Source organism: Eutrigla gurnardus, assembly GCF_963514095.1.
Source record: "Eutrigla gurnardus genome assembly, chromosome: 8".
Taxonomy (NCBI): Eukaryota; Metazoa; Chordata; class Actinopteri; order Perciformes; family Triglidae; genus Eutrigla; species Eutrigla gurnardus.
Genome location: NC_139922.1, coordinates 8,357,775 through 8,375,405, shown reverse-complemented (window position 1 = coordinate 8,375,405; position 17,631 = coordinate 8,357,775). Strand labels below are relative to the sequence as shown.

The window sequence follows — 17,631 nt, the reverse complement described above, 5'->3', positions numbered from 1 at the left end:
TCAACTTGAGCTGTTTCTAGTTTGAAATGTACTGGTGCCAATATGATAACAATTATAGTTTTATTCCATCCATTCATCCATACATTATCATTATGCTTATCCGTGGCTGGGTTGCCTGGGACAGCAGGCTTTAACGGTATTTCAGATACCCCACTCCTGGCAACGGTTTCCAACTTTTCCTGGGGAAGCCCAAGGCTTTTCCCGGCCAAACAAGTTATCTAATCCCACCAGCGTGTTCTGAATCTACTCTGGGGCCTCTTATCAGTAGAATGTGCCCAGAAAACCTCCAAAGGGAGGCGTCCAGAAAGCATCCTGATTAGATGCCTGAACCAGCTCAGCTGGCCCCTTTAGATACGGAGGAGTAGTGACTCTGCTCCAAGCTCCCTCCGGATGTCTGTGCTCCTCACTCTATCTCTAATGCTTAGCAGACTTTACCAAGGAAGCTCATTTCGGCAGCTTGTATCTGCAATCTCATTCGTTGGGTCACTACCCAAAACTCATGACCATAGGTGTTGCCTTCCAGGTCAGCTCCTTTGTTGCCACAATGGCTGGACACAATGCATGAACCGCCTGTTTACCCTCACGTAACTAACTCCCAACGGGGAGGGTACAATCCAGCGTTTTCTGACAGAGAACGATGGCATCAGACTTGGAGGTAATGACTCGCTTCCTGACCTCTTCACACTCTGCTGCAAACATCCCCAGTGGAGAGCAAGACCCTCTGAATGAGCCAAAAGAACCACATCATCTGCAAAGAGCAGTGATGCAATTCTGATGTCCCAAAACTGTTACTATACCTGGGTGGGCCTAGCCCCGCCCATGTAAAGCATATGTGCAGGAAACTCTGCCATCTCATATCATCAGCCATCCAGCTCTTTACTGGGCTTGGAAAGCACATACAATAATGCAGGACTCATTAGCATTTTGCTCCATTTAAAGCAACATATTTCTGCCCCAGAAGCTTGCCCTTTTATGGAGTGAAAGAAGAGGAGTAGAAGAGATGATGTGCTAAGGGGGTGGGGGTATTTTTGTCATGTTTGTGCCTCAGTTCTCCCACATTTTGTGATATAAGCCACTGTGAAAAGTAACATTGGTATGGATGACATATGCCTTGAATGTGTCAATGACTTGTATATGGGAGATACAGAGTAGTTTAATACTTGCATCTTATTTTAGAAACCTCATGCATGTTGAATTTATAACCCCACTCGCATTCCTTCAACTACCTCTCCTTCCCTTCCAGGCGTGCGTCATTCCAACATCATCTGTGACAGCTGTAAGAAGCATGGTGTCATGGGAATGCGATGGAAGTGCAAGGTGTGCTTCGACTATGACCTGTGCACCCAGTGTTACATGAACAATAAACATGACCTGAGCCATGCTTTCGAGCGCTACGAGACTGCACACTCCCAACCGTGAGTACCGCTTCCACCTGCAAAATTGATCTTCATTTAAATTCAACTTATGGTGTGTTCTGTAACAATGTCTCTGTTTGACTAACTTGTTCTGTTCAAATCCAGTTCGACTCATAGGAGGACCTTATTAGTTGTAGTAGTTTCCTCCAATGCAATTTTGTTAGTCTGGTGTCTGTCTACACAGTCTAACCGGTTAAGGCAGGACTTCAGCAATATCAGATGGTTTTCAACTCCATACTTGATTTGCTCCTTGCTTACTCATATTGCCTGTCTGTGGTCGGGACCTCTTCTCGGTTATTGATCCTATATTATCAGGGTTGATATCCAAAAGACTGTATTTTTTTGATTAATGGCTAGCCTTAAGTCACCTTAGGTCAACCATGCTTGCCCTTGCTGGGGATAAAAGCTGTGGATAAATGTTTAGTGATCTGATTCCATGTATTCAGATTAACTCAGTTCTCCCTTCAGAATTCACTCTTCTGCATCAGTTCACAGTAAATCTCCAAACTGCTGCAGGCACTGTCTGAATGTCAGCTGGATGGCCTGTTCTCATTTTAACGAGGTGATATGTATGACCCAGATTTCTTCTATAGTTTGGCCTGGTCCAGGTCCAACTCGGTTCCATTTATTTCCCTGTGCCCGCTGTCCAATGAATGTTGCAAATATGGGTGTGAATCAAGACTTGTTACTCCTTAGCTCAGATATTGATCTTATATTTAGCTGTTAGGTGCAAGCGTGGAAGTGGCTCTTTTTTTTTCCCCTGACAGTTTTCAAACTATGATTGGAACCAGTCAGGATGAGCCAAAAGTGTGTATCCATTAAATCCCCTATATGTAGGATATCTGACCTTGACACCTAGTGGTCGTATCAAAAACAACAATGTCACAGACAAATCTTCACCTGATCAAGACTTGAATCCAGCATCCTTGCCATCTGTCTGATGTTTTTGCTGGACCCGTGGGCCGGCCTACAGATGTCTCAGGGGCTTACTTGCTGAGTGACTGAGTGAGTGACTGAGTGAGTGACTGAGTGAGTGACTGAGTGAGTGACTGAGTGAGTGACTGAGTGAGGGACTGACTCCCCACTGTTGAAACACATGTGTGAGTATGGATCAGTGGTTGCAGAGGAAGGCTTAAGCTGTTGAACTTCTCGCTCAAGGACTGTAAATATATCACTTTATGTTTTTAAAACTATATGTTGATGTAGATTCCCAAGTTTCAGTTTTAGAATACCTTAATTTAAGTTTTCACTGGAAAAAAGAATATCAAATGGGTCTGATCCTAGTTGACATTGGTCAGAAAAGATACGGTGTTAAGCAAGCTGCTTTTGTGGATGTGTCAAATAGTGCTACTATATGCGTACACACCCTTAATCTAAGTTATTTAAAGGTTGCTTGTAATCCAAAGCAGCTGTGGTATGTAACTTAGTGAGAAAAAGCTAAATTTGGAAAAAGAGTTAAGTGGAAGATTCCCTACATTTTAAAGGTTGAGGCATCAGTGATACCATTAAAATGTGTAAAGGTGTTTGAATACTCAATCCTACTTTAAGGATTTACTGTTGTTTGGTTAAGGATCTTTTGTTTTGCCTGACATTGACTGACATTGATTGATTGCAGTTACACCGCACATGACTTTTGTTAAGCACAATTTACAATGAATCACAAGTATTATAAACCCTACAGTGTATGTGTAATGTTTTATATTCCTACAAATCTTTATAAAAATGGAGGAATATTGCCTTTCAAAATACTGAAATCCCTGTCATAAGCGACACTTATCGGAATGATACTGAAAAGATAGAGCTCTGTTCAAGATCTTTGTTGGTAGCATGTCTAGATGGAATGAGGTCGCTGTTAATACACAGGGTTATTGTCTTGAGATATTTTTTATGGGATCTGAAACATGAATGATATATTAATGTCTTTAAGTGGCAGAGGCAGCTGAGGTCATAGAGCCAGCAATGATGTGAATTACGTCTTCAAACTCACTGGTCCGAGCTTCTGTTTAGTGTTACGCCTTTCTGACTTTTTAGAATATACCATATTTGGTTATTGACAGCAGTGCCCTTCAGACAGACTTCTTTTGCCGTATTTCATCAGTCATTGCTTGTTCCACTCACTAGTCCATCCATTCCTTTCACTTCTCCAATTCGTGTCCTATTTGCAATTATACACACCCTGGAGGAAACGGAAAACTTCAGCTTTTAAAAACACATTTTTAAATATAACACTTAACACACAATTTCAACTTTTCAACTCGACTCATATTTACATGAAATGATCCATTAATAACATTTAGTCTTCACTCTCCATCCTTTTACCAGTCATAATCTTTGCATGATCTCAATAAATTGTGATTGTGGGAGAACATCACATGGAAGTCACTTCTTTTCTCATCAAATTAATGAAATAGAGGAACACTCTACAGTACGTGGTGCTAAAGCACAGTGCTCCTTTATTTTCAGACCACACTGACCCATATTTCACTCACAGCATTTCAAAAGACTAATTTATAATCTGGCAGTCATGGGACACACTTGAATTTCGCTGAGTTTCATAATGAGAGGGGCTTGTTGTTGTGCCAGCAGTGATTTTATGTGAGGAGACTAATGTAGTCGAGAGGGACTCCTTTCATGTGGACCAAACATGTGTGAGGGTTTCATGACTACTTAAGCGGGGTGGATCTATTTGTAGCTCATAGACGAACTGCAGGCAGAAACTTTGTCGGTGTCCTGGGGGTACAATGGGAAGTTGTCAACACTGTAAACTGCTGCAGCTCACTGACACTCGAGCTGTGCCATTACAGACTTGGAGTGAGATCTTAGCCGGATGTACTGTACGTGAACGTCCCATTGTAATTACAACAGATTTAACTGGATTAGCATGCTGACATTCTCAGCTGTGTGGATTAGCATGTTAACATTTTTAACTTCCTAAAAGACATGTATAGATTACTGGTGTCAGATAATAGGCAAATCAAGGTGCTGCTTACAAAGAATTAATTTGTGCGTCAGTCTTATTGACTCTGTTTTGTGTTCTCTCAACAATTACTTTTTGTAATTGTGAATTTTCAGGATATTATAGATTATATTTTATTGTTGCAAGGTTTTTTTTCCAGATCTAAATGCTATGAAGCTATACTTTAGATAGCTGTTTAGTGTTCTGAATGGCTCACAGTTTCCTGTATTTGCTTAAGATGAATACATAAATACTCCATGGACACATGTATTTGTGTGTGTGTGTGTGTGTGCACGCTGAGAGTGCTCAGGGCAGCATGTGCGTGTACCATATGTTTACGAGGAGATGGTTGGTATGCAGCTGGTTAATCGGCTCTTCAACACACAAACAACACACACACACAGTTCCAGGGAACATAGCCGGTCAACTCAATGCCTAATCCTTCCTTTGCTCATCAAGCTACACTGTACCTAGTAGTCACGTTTATGGCACATGATCCAACCTACCCCCATTGTCTACAGAGTTTCCAGTGCTTTTCTCTGTATTCTAATCAGACTCTAATCAGCCTAGACTCTCTACCTGGATTTGTTTCTAGTGGGCAAACTCGAATTGCTGTAATCATTTCTTGTCTGATATTTGTATGTAGATTTTCACACTTCTTCGTCATTTCCACTCCCATCACAAAACTGCTGTCTCCTTCAATGTATTTGAAAAGGGCTTCAGTGCTTTGATAGGTAAGGTGTGGATTGAAGCTTAGATACAAGACAAACTATTTATGTATACTTTGAAAGATGTCTCTAATTAAACCAAGTCTGCTCTAGACCGGATTTGTGTTTCCGCAGTATTAAAGGTACCACAAACACATTACAGTAAGTCCATTAAATGCAAACAGGGCTGCCATTTTAAACCATGCCATCTTAATTTAAAGGTGAAAGCTCTGAGCCATCATGCAACATTTATCATAACACCAACTCATAGCCTCACTGTATTTTTCTGACAACCCCCACTTTTTGTGCCAACTCTGATATTCTTGTGAAGTTTTGGTGCTTTTGATTTCTACAAACAATTGGTAATTCTTTGTTTTCTACTATCATTATTTCAAACGGTAAAGCTTGTTTTTGTCCGACTGTTGACCCAGCTGCTGTGTCAGCAGGGAGTATAGGTGACATTTGGCCAACAGGATTAGAAGTCTTGATCCCTTGAAAGAGCTGTACTCTTTCTCAGAGTAGCTACACTGAGAAAGTCAAACTCTGAGGTCATTCTTCTAGAGACATCTGTCAGTTAACATCCTCGTTACTACTGAAATAATTGTTGGTCCAGATTTGGGAATAGTCCTTTCTCTTTCTAACCATCTCTCCCATCATAAACTTTGTGCCATCAAGACATTTGCTCAAGTTGTTACATTCTCTTCGTTACCCTTCAGAAAGTGTATTACTATAACCAACATTGTTTTAATTGGCCTAATCACAGCACCTTTACTAAATTTCCAATTTAAAGCATTTAATAAATTTAGAAAATGTGTTTATACAGACCCTATGTATTTCTTCCTGTATCTTCATATATGCAAGCCCGTTCGTGCTCTATTGGCTTTCTGATAGCTCTGCTGTTCAGGGATTAGGCTCAAAGCTCTGTTTACACACCTCGGCAGCACAGACCTGTCCAAGCTCAGACCCACCTTGAGATTTAGCGTTACCTGGCTCTAACTGCCAAATCTACTGGTGTTTCCTGCTATTACACCCAGGAACCTGGAAAATCTGGCTAGAGAGGGATGAAGTCAGCCAAGGCTAACTTTAAGGGAGAAAAAACACCGCTAGAGAAATGTGGGAGTAGCAGAACCTTGGTGAGGCTCTTTCAGGACGTCAGCTTACACAAGGCTCTTCTCTTCTTTTGAGCACATTGGATTTCTATGACTTTTAGTCCATTCAAAAATCTGTTGGGTTTAAATGGAAGCTGGACGTTGATCTCGTCAACAAAGTATGGGAATAGGCAGCTCCTTTGCACCGAGATCTGATCAAATCTTTACCATAAGGTATGTCAGAGTTTGAGAATATGACGGACTGAGTGTTGAATCTGTAATTGCAGTTGGTTGTTGGTTATTGGCTGTGTTGTATAGTAGAGTGTTGACATTGATGTAGGAAGCTATGCATAGATTTCCTCGATGTGTTTATGATTTTTGCTGTTCACAGTCCTGTAATGCTTTCAAAAAGACTTTGTCTTAAAGAGGGTATTTCCTGCTTACCTCTTGACCACTTGTGGAAGAACTCCTACAACTACCGCATGTGCATGGGATGACATAACAAACAATATAGCATAATATAGCCCATGTCCATTGTTCATCAAGGATGTTTTTTGCTTTTAAGAATGAGTCACATGGCTGAAATATGTTTAAACCACAATATTTGGAATCCTTAATCATGACCAATGTATAATGAAGTAAATGTATCTGCTTAGAATGCATGTGTGCATTTTTTTGGACATGTGTCTGCCTTGGCTTCCCACAGATTCAAAGCTGTTACATGTTATGTTGGGGTTTTCATATGCACACTTGGACCACGTTTTGTATTAAGGATTGCATATCAAGGTCCGTGGAGCAGTGTGTTCAGCTGTGTCTCCGTGCTCTTATCACAGAGTGAGCTTGGCACCGAGGCAGAACCTCCCGCGGATCATCCTCAAAGGAATCTTCCAGGGGGTTAAAGTGGTTCGTGGACCTGACTGGGACTGGGGCAACCAAGACGGTGAGTGGTGTGTGGTGGGACTGTTCTTAACCACCAACTTGGTGCTGGCAACTCGGCAGGCCCCCTGCTTTCTTAAGCATGGAGCTGTACCTCTTCAAAGTGTTTCACCATCCACAACCCATAATAATATTCTAACCTCACGTCTCATTAACCCACGAAATGTTGTGTTTGTGTGCGTGTACGTGTGCGTTTATATTGCCAGTGACTCATCTGCGTCTGTTCTACAGATGTGCCTGTCTGTGAGTGTCTTTACAGAGTCCTTGGTCCGTAACATTTATCTTCTTTGTTTTTCTTTTTCCAACCCTGTGTAGGACATAAACTGAGAACTGACTTAAAATATTTTGCAATTGAAATATTTGAAATACTTCCATGAATGTCTGCAGCTTTACATTATTTGACAAACTATGAGTCTAGATTGTGGCTGTTTTGAAAAATGTGCTCTCTTGCATACAGACAGCCCGCACTGGTGGATGTTTGAAATAGTTTGAATAAAAATGAAAAGCGATCTTCTACATTAGTTGACTAAATTAAATCACTTGAATTTTCTTTTTAGAGAAAGAGGAAATGTATTTATGTTTTCTGGTCTGTGGTCAGCGTTTTGTCTGAGAACAGTAATGGTCCCTTTTCTGGGCTAGAGCGAATGAATCAAAATGTCCTTTTGGTGTCTTTGAAATCAACGCCCTGGGGTTTGGTTAAGTCACTCATCAGGCTTAAATGGTGTATGCACATACAGGAAGCTCTGAGCATGCTCAGAAACAGCCATCCTAACATGTAGTCTTACGGGTCACTGGTTTAGCTGGTGTTTATAGGCACTGAGGCAGCTTCATGACTTAATGGCTTATCAAGAGTTACCTTTATATCATAAAACCTGAGGTGAAATGTTTTATTGAATCTTAATTTTTTTCTTTGATGTTTTGTGTTGGAATTAAGAAAGGTAATTGTGTTTTGTCAGGTTTGATTCATGGAGAAACCATTCAGGACTGAGCTGGCTTGTCAGTTTATGTCTCCACAGGGAAAATGTTCCACACCTGTGTCTGTCCTCTCACCTGTCTCATATGTTTACAATGTGATTGACCATGGATGATTATATGATGATGACGTATGTTTTCACAAATCTTCTCCTGATCAAAACACACCAAAGTATTCACCTAAACCCTTACCTAACCATTTATCCAATGACTTTTACTTTTTGCTCAGCTCCTTGATGAGCTGCTCTTTCTTTCATTGCCTTTATCTCCCCTTTGTCCATTCCACTGATGCATTATTGTCTCTTGCATATTTGTGTGCATCTATGTTTGTGTAGGCGGGGAGGGTAAGGTTGGGAAGGTAGTGGACATTCGCGGCTGGGACACAGAGTCTGGTCGCAGCGTGGCCAGTGTCACCTGGTCTAATGGCACCACCAATGTCTACCGAATGGGCCACAAGGGCAAGGTAGACCTCAAATACGTGTCTGACGGCCAAGGAGGCTTCTATTACAAAGACCACCTACCAAAGCTCGGTAAGCCAGACAGATTCCTGTTTCAAAGTATGCTCCAAGTCATTTCTATCTCAATTGTCGATATATTTGACAGATACTGGCTTTCATGAACAATCTGAATCCAGTCTGTTATGTCACTTCTTGCTGATGAGTGGAGCTCACCCCTCCACTTCATCCTCAACCTATAAAGGATTTTTGTGTGATGTAGGAATCAAAAAAACATTGGGTAACATTATTTTCCCTGTATTCCTATGTTTTATTGTATTTTTTAAATTTGAAACATGATAATATGTATACATATATCTGCAGAAAACATAGACTTGCTGACTTTGAATCTAAACTTTTATTGGTGTGGGCTTTGAAAAACCCTAACAAGTCTCCAACATAACACTCGTCCATCCAGGAGAGCATGCAGAGCTGCAGCGCCAGGAGAGCGCTGACGGCCATTCCTTCCAGCAAGGCGACAAGGTCAAATGTCTCTTGGAGATGGAGATCCTGCGACAGATGCAAGAGGGCCACGGAGGGTGGAACCCCAAAATGGCTGAGGTATTAAAGTCTTCCCTCCTGCCAGAAATACAATCCTACAATTCCAAACATATTAACAATAGACAAGTTTACATAACTGCATAACTCTATAACTGCTGCCCCAACTATTCAGACAAACATGGCTCAGATGGATGTTAGTGTGCAACAGAGTGAAAGGAAACAGAGCATCCAATTCTCAGATCACAGCTGCTAAAGGGAACGTTAAGGTCACAGCCATGCAGAGGGAGACCCTGGGTGAAACAAGCTATTTGTGTTTGCAGTACATTTGCCGGATCGGGACTGTTCATAGAATCACTGACCGAGGAGATGTCAGAGTCCAGTACAGCAACAACATCCGCTGGACGTTCCATCCCGGGGCCCTCACCAAGGTACAGAGTTAGAGAGACGTTTCTGCCAGAGGATCTTGCAGCGGGATCTTACATGGTTCACAACATCAGTTTGACAGGAGTGCAGTCGGATTGTCAGTATGTTTTCATCTTATTTTAATAACTTAACAAATGTATTAACAGTTTGTCCATCTTTCTTTCCACTAGGTGAACACTTTTGGAGTTGGCGAACTAGTAAGAGTATTGGAGGACATCGAGAGTGTGAAGAGACTGCAGGCTGGCCATGGAGAGTGGACAGACAGCATGGCTCCTGTATGCTCATTTAGCCTGATAATAGATGGTAGCCTCATAGTACTAGTTCTTCATGGTATTTCAGCAGCGGTTATAAAGGCTGAATTCATGCCGTACTGTGGCAGATGTGTGGACATGACTTGGACTTGAGTCAGACTTGTGTCATGAATCTTTTAGACTAAGGTCATGAAGACATTAGGGTTGATATGACAAAATCAGAAAATACTCATGGATTTGGACTTAAGCATTTTGACTTACCATCCAATGATTTATAATTATTTACCATATCTATTTATTTTAGGAACTGTTACTAGAAGGGGGAGACAACATTTTTAATGGCATTAAATTTGTCGAGGGGTGCATAATACTTTAAGTCTTGACTTGGGACTTGACTGGATGTGCGACTTCAATTGAGACGTGGAAAACCATGAATTTGGCTCACCTTAATTTTCAGGTTACCCCCTGCCTGTGTGCATGACGTAAACTCTGTCTCTTGCTAAATTAAAGTCTTTATTTGGCAGACCTTTCTCTGAATTAAAAGTGACCTACTTCCTGAAAATTGGGTTTACATCAGGATGTAATCACATTTAGAGCCGCTTCCTTGAATGCGGCCTGGTTATTTTTCTTAAGAGGCACAGAAAGTAGTCCTCAAAAGACTGTCAACAGTTCCTAGTGGATTAGATTTCTGCTCTTTATTTGTCCATGTCAACCTTCTACCCATATATCTTTATTCTATAAGGGCCTTTATTACCGACCCATGTCACATACACCTTACTTACTGTTGTTTTTCCAGGTGCTTGGCCAGGCTGGGAAGGTATTGAAAGTATATGCCGATGGTGACCTACGGGTGGCGTTTGGAGGCCAGACGTGGACGTTCAACCCAGCATGCCTCTCGGCCCAGACTGTGGAGGTGGATGCCAACCTCATGACAGCAGAGAACCCCAGCGAATCTGGAAGTAAGCCGAGGCGAGGGGGCTCATCTCTAATGCTCCGGCTCCAGCTTTAACTCCTGCCTCCTGCGTGCATTCATTCATCCTCCCCTGCTCTTATTGCAGCTCTGCCTCAGTCTGCCTGTCATGCATGCTTTCACATACAGACTGCAAGTGTGGCGTTCATGGCCGCAGTCGCAGCCATTTCATGTCCGTCCTTTTTCAGCAATGTGTGCATGGTGTGTCATTTCCTGAAATGTTCTTCTCTATAGCATGTCATGATCCTGCATGTTGACAGCGAGAGGCTTTGGCAGCACGGTGACATTTGTCATCATGTCAGAGGTTCCCAGCAGTCTCTTAATCATGACTAAATCTGTTCTGTGCATGTGTTCATCCCAGCGTATGGGAGCTTGACAACCGAGTGATGTGTACGTTTGTGCATGGAGGTGCATTTTGACTCATTCTTGTTGTTTTGAATTGTGTTCAGCGTTGGCAAAGCCATTAACCCATCAGTCTGCTATTTTAGCCCTCTGGAAGGCTTTACGACACCATTTCTAATTAGATTGTTCACATCAGACCAATTTAAACTAAAGTTTTTGCCTCTCTTGTCTGTCCCCTCTTCATTCCCCCTCCCCTCTCCGTCTTCCTACCTGTCTGTTCAGGTACTGTCATCTCAGTGTTGGAGAAGCTGCTGTCTCAGTCCACAGAACAGGACAATCCCAGCCGGCTGGTCATTGAAGCAGCACACGGCAGTGCCAGCAAAGTGCGAGAGTTGGTGCAGAAATATCCTGACAAGGTTAGTGCAGCACTCCTTCTCTTTGCTGCAGTCCACTGCCCGTTCCAAGAACTCTGTCCACCTGGACCACAACACTGGGGGTGGGGATTTTAAGGGCCAGAGTGACTTGGTGAACCAGATAAGGCAAGAGACACTGGCATTTGCCAGTCAGTTCAATGAAGCTCGACTCTGGAATATCAAAATATTTCTCACACACCACTCTGATATCTTTCAGAACTATTGGCTCTATGCTGCTCCAACACAGCGATGAGGCAGAGCATTTTTATTTCCACTTCTCCCTGCAGTAAATATAGTACCGTATATGTAGAAAACATGGTTTAGATCATATATTTATCTTCTAGCTCTTGGGAATGTCAGTGACTCCCATATTAAAGGATTTTCACACACAAAAGAGACTACTCTCATTCATATAGCAGGAGAGTGATCAGTGACTGAACCATCATATGAGGAAGAGGACTGAGTTAACTATGATGATATAGGGAGCTCCTACAAAAAGGTGGACATGATATCATTTCTGTATGACACTCCTGTAAGAGATTAGTCCTAGTGAGAAACTTCTGGTAAATTAAGGTTAGTTTTGATTTCTTAATGCATATAAACTTATATCATTACATTTTCACAGGTACAATAGAAGAAGTAAGCAATATGGATACAATCTTGTCTCATGATGCATGTAATTAGGTAATTTGGTACATGTTTTGGAAATTTGATGGAGAATATATAAATTAACTGTTCTTTTTAGCCCAATATAGTTAATTAAATACCTAACAGATCTAGGTGTTTATCACATTACTCAGAAAATGCTGTGAATCCAATGTGGCCATAAAACAATTCTGCTAATGAGAGATATTCAATGAATCGATACCTTAGGTATACTTAGTGAAATCATTATCAGTTGCTACATGTCTGTTGTTTAATTACTTTAATGAAGCTCTGTTCCATCATAAAAACTCAAATTAAATTAAAAATAATTAATTAAATGAAATGTGAAAACCAACATAGTCCTGATAGCCATGGTATTAGAACCGGAGTGTGGTTAGCGCTCTAGAGTGCAATTGAGTATTTGTACTCAATGTTATTTAATCTAAAATGAATGCTAACTTGGGTCAGCTTACAAAACATAACACAGATATTATTGTATTCAATCACCAACTGTCATTACACATTATGTACTTAATAAATACAATGTTTTACATTGTAAAACAACATCTTATAAACTGCCTTTACATATTAGTTTGAATTAGTGAGAAAACTAATAACCCCTTTGCACAGGTAAATCAAAGTAGATTGTAAGTGCTTGCTTTGTAATGTTCTTGACTACATTGCTACTCTGTGATGACTAAACTGCTTATTAGGATTATGTATCATGTGTATGACCAACGTGGTTGATGCTCAGGCCCAGATTATTTCCAGCCAGTCTGTGTTCAGCTCTTTTGGTGTCGAGTGAATCTTCAACCCGGTTTGTGTTCCTGGCAGGTGGATATAAAGAACCAGGGTAAGACTGCACTGCAGGTCGCTGCTCACCAAGGCCACATGGAGGTGGTGAAGGCCCTGCTGCAGGCCAACAGCTCCATTGAGGTCAAGGATGAAGATGGAGACACAGCATTGCACTACACTGCCTTCGGGTAAGGACACGCACACAGTTTTCCTATATGTCTTTGAGTGTACAAGGGTGCAAATGTAACACACTCACACACAAGATGCCACTCTGCTCCTTGTTGATTTCGAAAGACCTGGAGACTGACAGATGTACGGTAGTGCTCTTGCCTTGTCTTTCCTTGTAATGTGATAATCCATTCACAGAAGTGACAGCATTAAAGTGTTGCCCTAGTCGGTCAGCTGTATGTCCTCCTCTCACCACATTAACACCTGCTGAGGAAGTCTCCCGGGGATTTCTACTCATTGAAAGTAACTTTGTTGGCTTACAGCAGTGGTACACCACACAAAACAACATGGCAGGGTTTGAAAAAGATATTTGTGTGCCTTGAGTGTAGCTCCCAGTAGATTTGAAGAATAAGCCTTTGAGATTTGGAACACTGGTTTGAATAAACTTAATTGAAAGCATTGTGTTTTTTTTTCTGTTTGTGGTGCTTTTCGATTTAGTAATCAGGCGGAGATCACCCGGCTGCTGTTGAGCAAGGGGGCAAATGTCAACCTCCTAAACAACTCCATGTGCACGGCGCTCCACATTGCGGTCAACAAGGGCTTCCCTGACGTGGTGCGAGTGTTGACCGAACATTCAGCTGACGTCAATCTCCAGGTGAGAGGGCCTAGCATGTCTAATGCTTCCTGCTTGTCCTTTGATTAATCCTTTGGTTATTGTCGTCACGTTTATAGAACAACATTATCAAAACATCTGTAAAAAGAAACTAGTTGTGCACCTTCTGTGTGGAGTGTACATGTTCTCCCCGTGTGAGCGTGGGTTCTCCCCGGGTTCTCCGGCTTCCTCCCACAGTCCAAAGACATGCAGGATGGGGGATAGAATCATTGATGACTCTAAATGTCCCGTCATTAAATGACTCCTACCAACTAAAAACTCTCCTCTGATGACAAATAGCCACCAGTAGCCAATGGTTGACTGTTGAGTGAGCACCATGGCAGCCAGTCAATAAGCTTCTCTGGCAGTGTCATTCATTTGCTCGACACTTCATGAGCATCTCACATGTTGCCCTTACAAGCAGTTGTAAACACACTAAATACAAACATTTACGGTGTTTGACTGTGATCCTGCTTCATTTCAGACCTCATAGTGATTAAGACAATTTAGTGTCTCTTTTAAGGCATTTTCCAGACTGTCTAAGCTGCCTGAAACCAGGCCATGAATCCACTGACTGCATATATTTTCTGCTTGAGTGGTGTGGCTACTCAGTTAAAAAATGTGGAGTAGCAGCCCACGGTCTGTTTTTGTTTGTGCCATATAATATAAGATTGTACTGCAGCATCCATCACTATATCAATATAGACACAGCATTAGTATACATAAAGGTAATATATATTGGAAAGCAAAGTTGAATTCCCTGCTCCCCTCTACTCAGACACTCTGTTCATCCAGTTGCCATTATAACAGATTTTTTTTTAACGTATTTTACATTTAGCTGTCACGTCTCAACATGCCTCAAGAAGAGGCCCAAAAACCTGTAGTACTAGTTTAGTAACAATATACAGCCTTACTCAGTGCACCACTTAAAAAAAAAAACTGTTTCTCCTTTATTCTTGTGAGGATTTGGACTCACAGAAATAAAGGGTATGGTTGGGGTGGGTTTATTAATAATAATATACCTTTCACATCCAGCCATCCGATGACTGTATACACTTTCATTTCCAATACATGCTGCAGACAAATGCATGGTTTGTTTCAGGGAAAACCACAACAAATTGTAAAATGACCAAAAAAATGTTTCTCCTCCAAATCAGGATTCTTATGGGGACACACCGCTCCATGACGCCATTGCTAAAGATTTCCGCAATATCATTGAGATCCTGGTCTTGGTGCCCAACATTGACTTCACGCAGCAGAACCACAGAGGCTTCAACCTGCTGCACCATGCTGCCCTCAAAGGAAACAAACTGTGAGTAGAGAAAATACCCAAAACTTTGTGCAAGTACGGTTTAAGCTGTTGTGACCCAGGTACCACACTTTACACAGGCACTTCAATATAGTCGACATGTCATTTATCATAATAAAATAATGTTCAATAATTGAAATAATTGTACATATAGTAATTCATGGCAAAGGAATTGACAAATCAGCACATGTTTGGAGAGGTGTAACTTGAATTTAAATTTGAAAGGGATCAGTCACACAGAATCATCAGTGTTATTTCCTCCTATTATGTGAGTGCATTACCCACTCCATTTGGACAGCATGGTCATATTTTCTAGCTGCGTACTCCCCAAATGTAGCTTTCCATCAAGCATGTGCACAAATAATTCCAATTGCTTGTCAACAGTGTGTTTCTGTAAGATGCAAAGGTAAAGAGCGACGTCATTAGTTGGTAGTTTGAATGAATGTGTCTGACGTGAGCCTCAGAAATGATGGTTATGGGTGTGTGTGTGGTAATCTCTCCTGTGTGTTCAAATGAGGACTTGAAGGTCAACTCTCAACACTATCTGTTACAGATAGAGAGTTCATCTCCCACACAGCTTCTGCTGCTGTCAGCAGGCTGGCAGTCGATATCAGGCACAAAAATGCTAAGCTAAACACATACATTCAAACAGAGGTTCCCTTCACATTGATTTGTCCTCTGAATTTTTTAGCCTTTATCTCGATAGGACAGTGTTGAGTGAGTGAGAAACGGCCGCCGGTTGATTGGAACCCAGGGCCGCTACAGTGAGGACTTAACCTCTGTACATGGGGCACCAACTCTACCGACTGAGCTATGCAGCACCCCAGTCTTCTGAATTTTTCTAAACTACATTTAACATAGTTATTTTTCAGCAATGATTGGACAAAAGGTCAAAAAATCCAAACAAACTGTGACCAGTGTGGCCAGATTATTTTCCCAGCAAAGACCTTGTCATCACAGCAGTCGTAAAAGCTTTCATGACTTAACAAGATGTTGTGTCACTGCTCTGTTGTTTGAAAGATAAATTCCTCACAAAATGGCTCCATTAATTGTATTCTTCACTGAAATTGAGCAGCTGGTGAAAGATCAGCTCAGCTATTTGACTCGAGACCAAAACATCAATACTGTCTCACTGACAACTGTCACAAAGGCTCCATTGTTTTCTGACACTGTTGGTTTTGGGCTAGATAACATTGGGGGTGCTTAATCACAAGTCTTGACACTGCACTGACCAGGCAGGCAGAAACGCACAATGATGAGGTGCCATCCTTCAAACACAACGCTTCTGTCTCCTCTGTCCATGTTGCATCCCATCAGCCCCCACAAACCCCGAGTAGCCTTGAAATGGAGAGAGACCAACCCATGCATCCCTGCAACTAACACTAACTGTGTTAGTTTGAGCTGTGATATAATTTTACTCGCTATTATCAGCAGTACAATCGATTCATTCCAGTAAAATGTTTCAAAGAAACACCTTTCCATTATTTGTATTTCAATTCTTATGTATTCAAGTGAACATCTGAAATGAGTTGTTTCCAGTGCAGTCAAGGTCTTCAAGCAAATCCAGCTAAGGAAGATCACTTTGCTAAGATCAAGAAAATCTATATATTTTTTGAAAAACAAATAAGGTAGTAAGTATCCTCACAAGCCTACGTGACTGCCAGAGTTTATGTTTTTCACAGTGCATCATGTCGGCATGATCACGGTGAGCTTCCTGCTTCTTTGCTCCAGGGCTTTTAGCGACCTCATATGAACTTTCCTTCCAAAATTATAACAAAACCATGTCATGGAAAATTGTCCCTGGCTCTTTTTAAAGAGGTGCCATGAACGAAAGAAAGCAGGAATGAAAAACACCAGCTTCACCATAAATGTCCTCCCTGTAGCAATTGCCACTTCATTCAAGGTTTCAATTAGAGATTTTTAATGTGTGGTTTATGTAATTTGTTGGATAATGTATTTGAAATGTATATTCCAGAGAGTAGAAGACCTGCTGTTGTCATTGGTTAAGATTTTCAGGCTATGAGTAGATAACCATAGATTGATTCTCTAGTTATGTGTCTGAAGACTCTCCACCAACTAATTATGCCAGTCTGTCAAGTACTAAACCAACAAAAAAAATGAAGTGAATTTGAAGTGCTAAATCCTGCCCTCCCAAAGTCACCTTCCCGTGACCAACATGACCTCATGATTCCAACAACCAGCCTCCTCCAAGCTCATATTGTATACACCTTTAAAATGATCCTACTAAAAAATAATAATCCCAGGACAGCCCTGTACATGACTGCACTATGTGGACAAATGTCAACTTAGCATGGGAAAAAAAGCAAGCAATAAGTTCAAGTGACAGAGGAATGGAGGCCGCAGTAGACGGTCATTTAATAAATGTCCGATCTTTTCTGGCAAGTGTCATATGTGCAGTGCTGGGAGTTTACGCTGCACTCCCCGGCATTCATTTAGCTTGACATCAGCTGCTGCGCCGAAAGTAGAGTCACAGGATTTACAGTGTTCAGGATTGGCTCGGTTCACCGGTTCGATCATATATCACCAACAGTCCTACAGAAGATTTATACAGTACAGGGGATGTGTGTTTCTTG

The 17,631-nt window shown here is 41.5% G+C and overlaps 1 protein-coding gene across 5 annotated transcripts in view; it reads left to right on the top strand.

Moving 5' to 3' along the window:
* The window catches only part of mib2 (MIB E3 ubiquitin protein ligase 2), a 41,733-nt gene that overhangs the window by 12,652 nt on the left and 11,450 nt on the right, over nucleotides 1–17,631 (top strand). For 4 of the 5 annotated variants that reach the window (XM_084015915.1, XM_084015913.1, XM_084015916.1 and 1 more), the window contains 11 exons: nucleotides 1,244–1,415; nucleotides 7,000–7,106; nucleotides 8,410–8,604; nucleotides 8,987–9,129; nucleotides 9,390–9,497; nucleotides 9,663–9,767; nucleotides 10,540–10,702; nucleotides 11,338–11,471; nucleotides 12,948–13,096; nucleotides 13,575–13,731; nucleotides 14,886–15,040. In XM_084015915.1, coding sequence (XP_083872041.1) covers nucleotides 1,244–1,415; nucleotides 7,000–7,106; nucleotides 8,410–8,604; nucleotides 8,987–9,129; nucleotides 9,390–9,497; nucleotides 9,663–9,767; nucleotides 10,540–10,702; nucleotides 11,338–11,471; nucleotides 12,948–13,096; nucleotides 13,575–13,731; nucleotides 14,886–15,040 — 1,588 coding nt within the window. The remainder of the gene's footprint in view (nucleotides 1–1,243; nucleotides 1,416–6,999; nucleotides 7,107–8,409; nucleotides 8,605–8,986; nucleotides 9,130–9,389; nucleotides 9,498–9,662; nucleotides 9,768–10,539; nucleotides 10,703–11,337; nucleotides 11,472–12,947; nucleotides 13,097–13,574; nucleotides 13,732–14,885; nucleotides 15,041–17,631) is intronic. The other variant, XM_084015914.1, reaches the window with a different exon arrangement.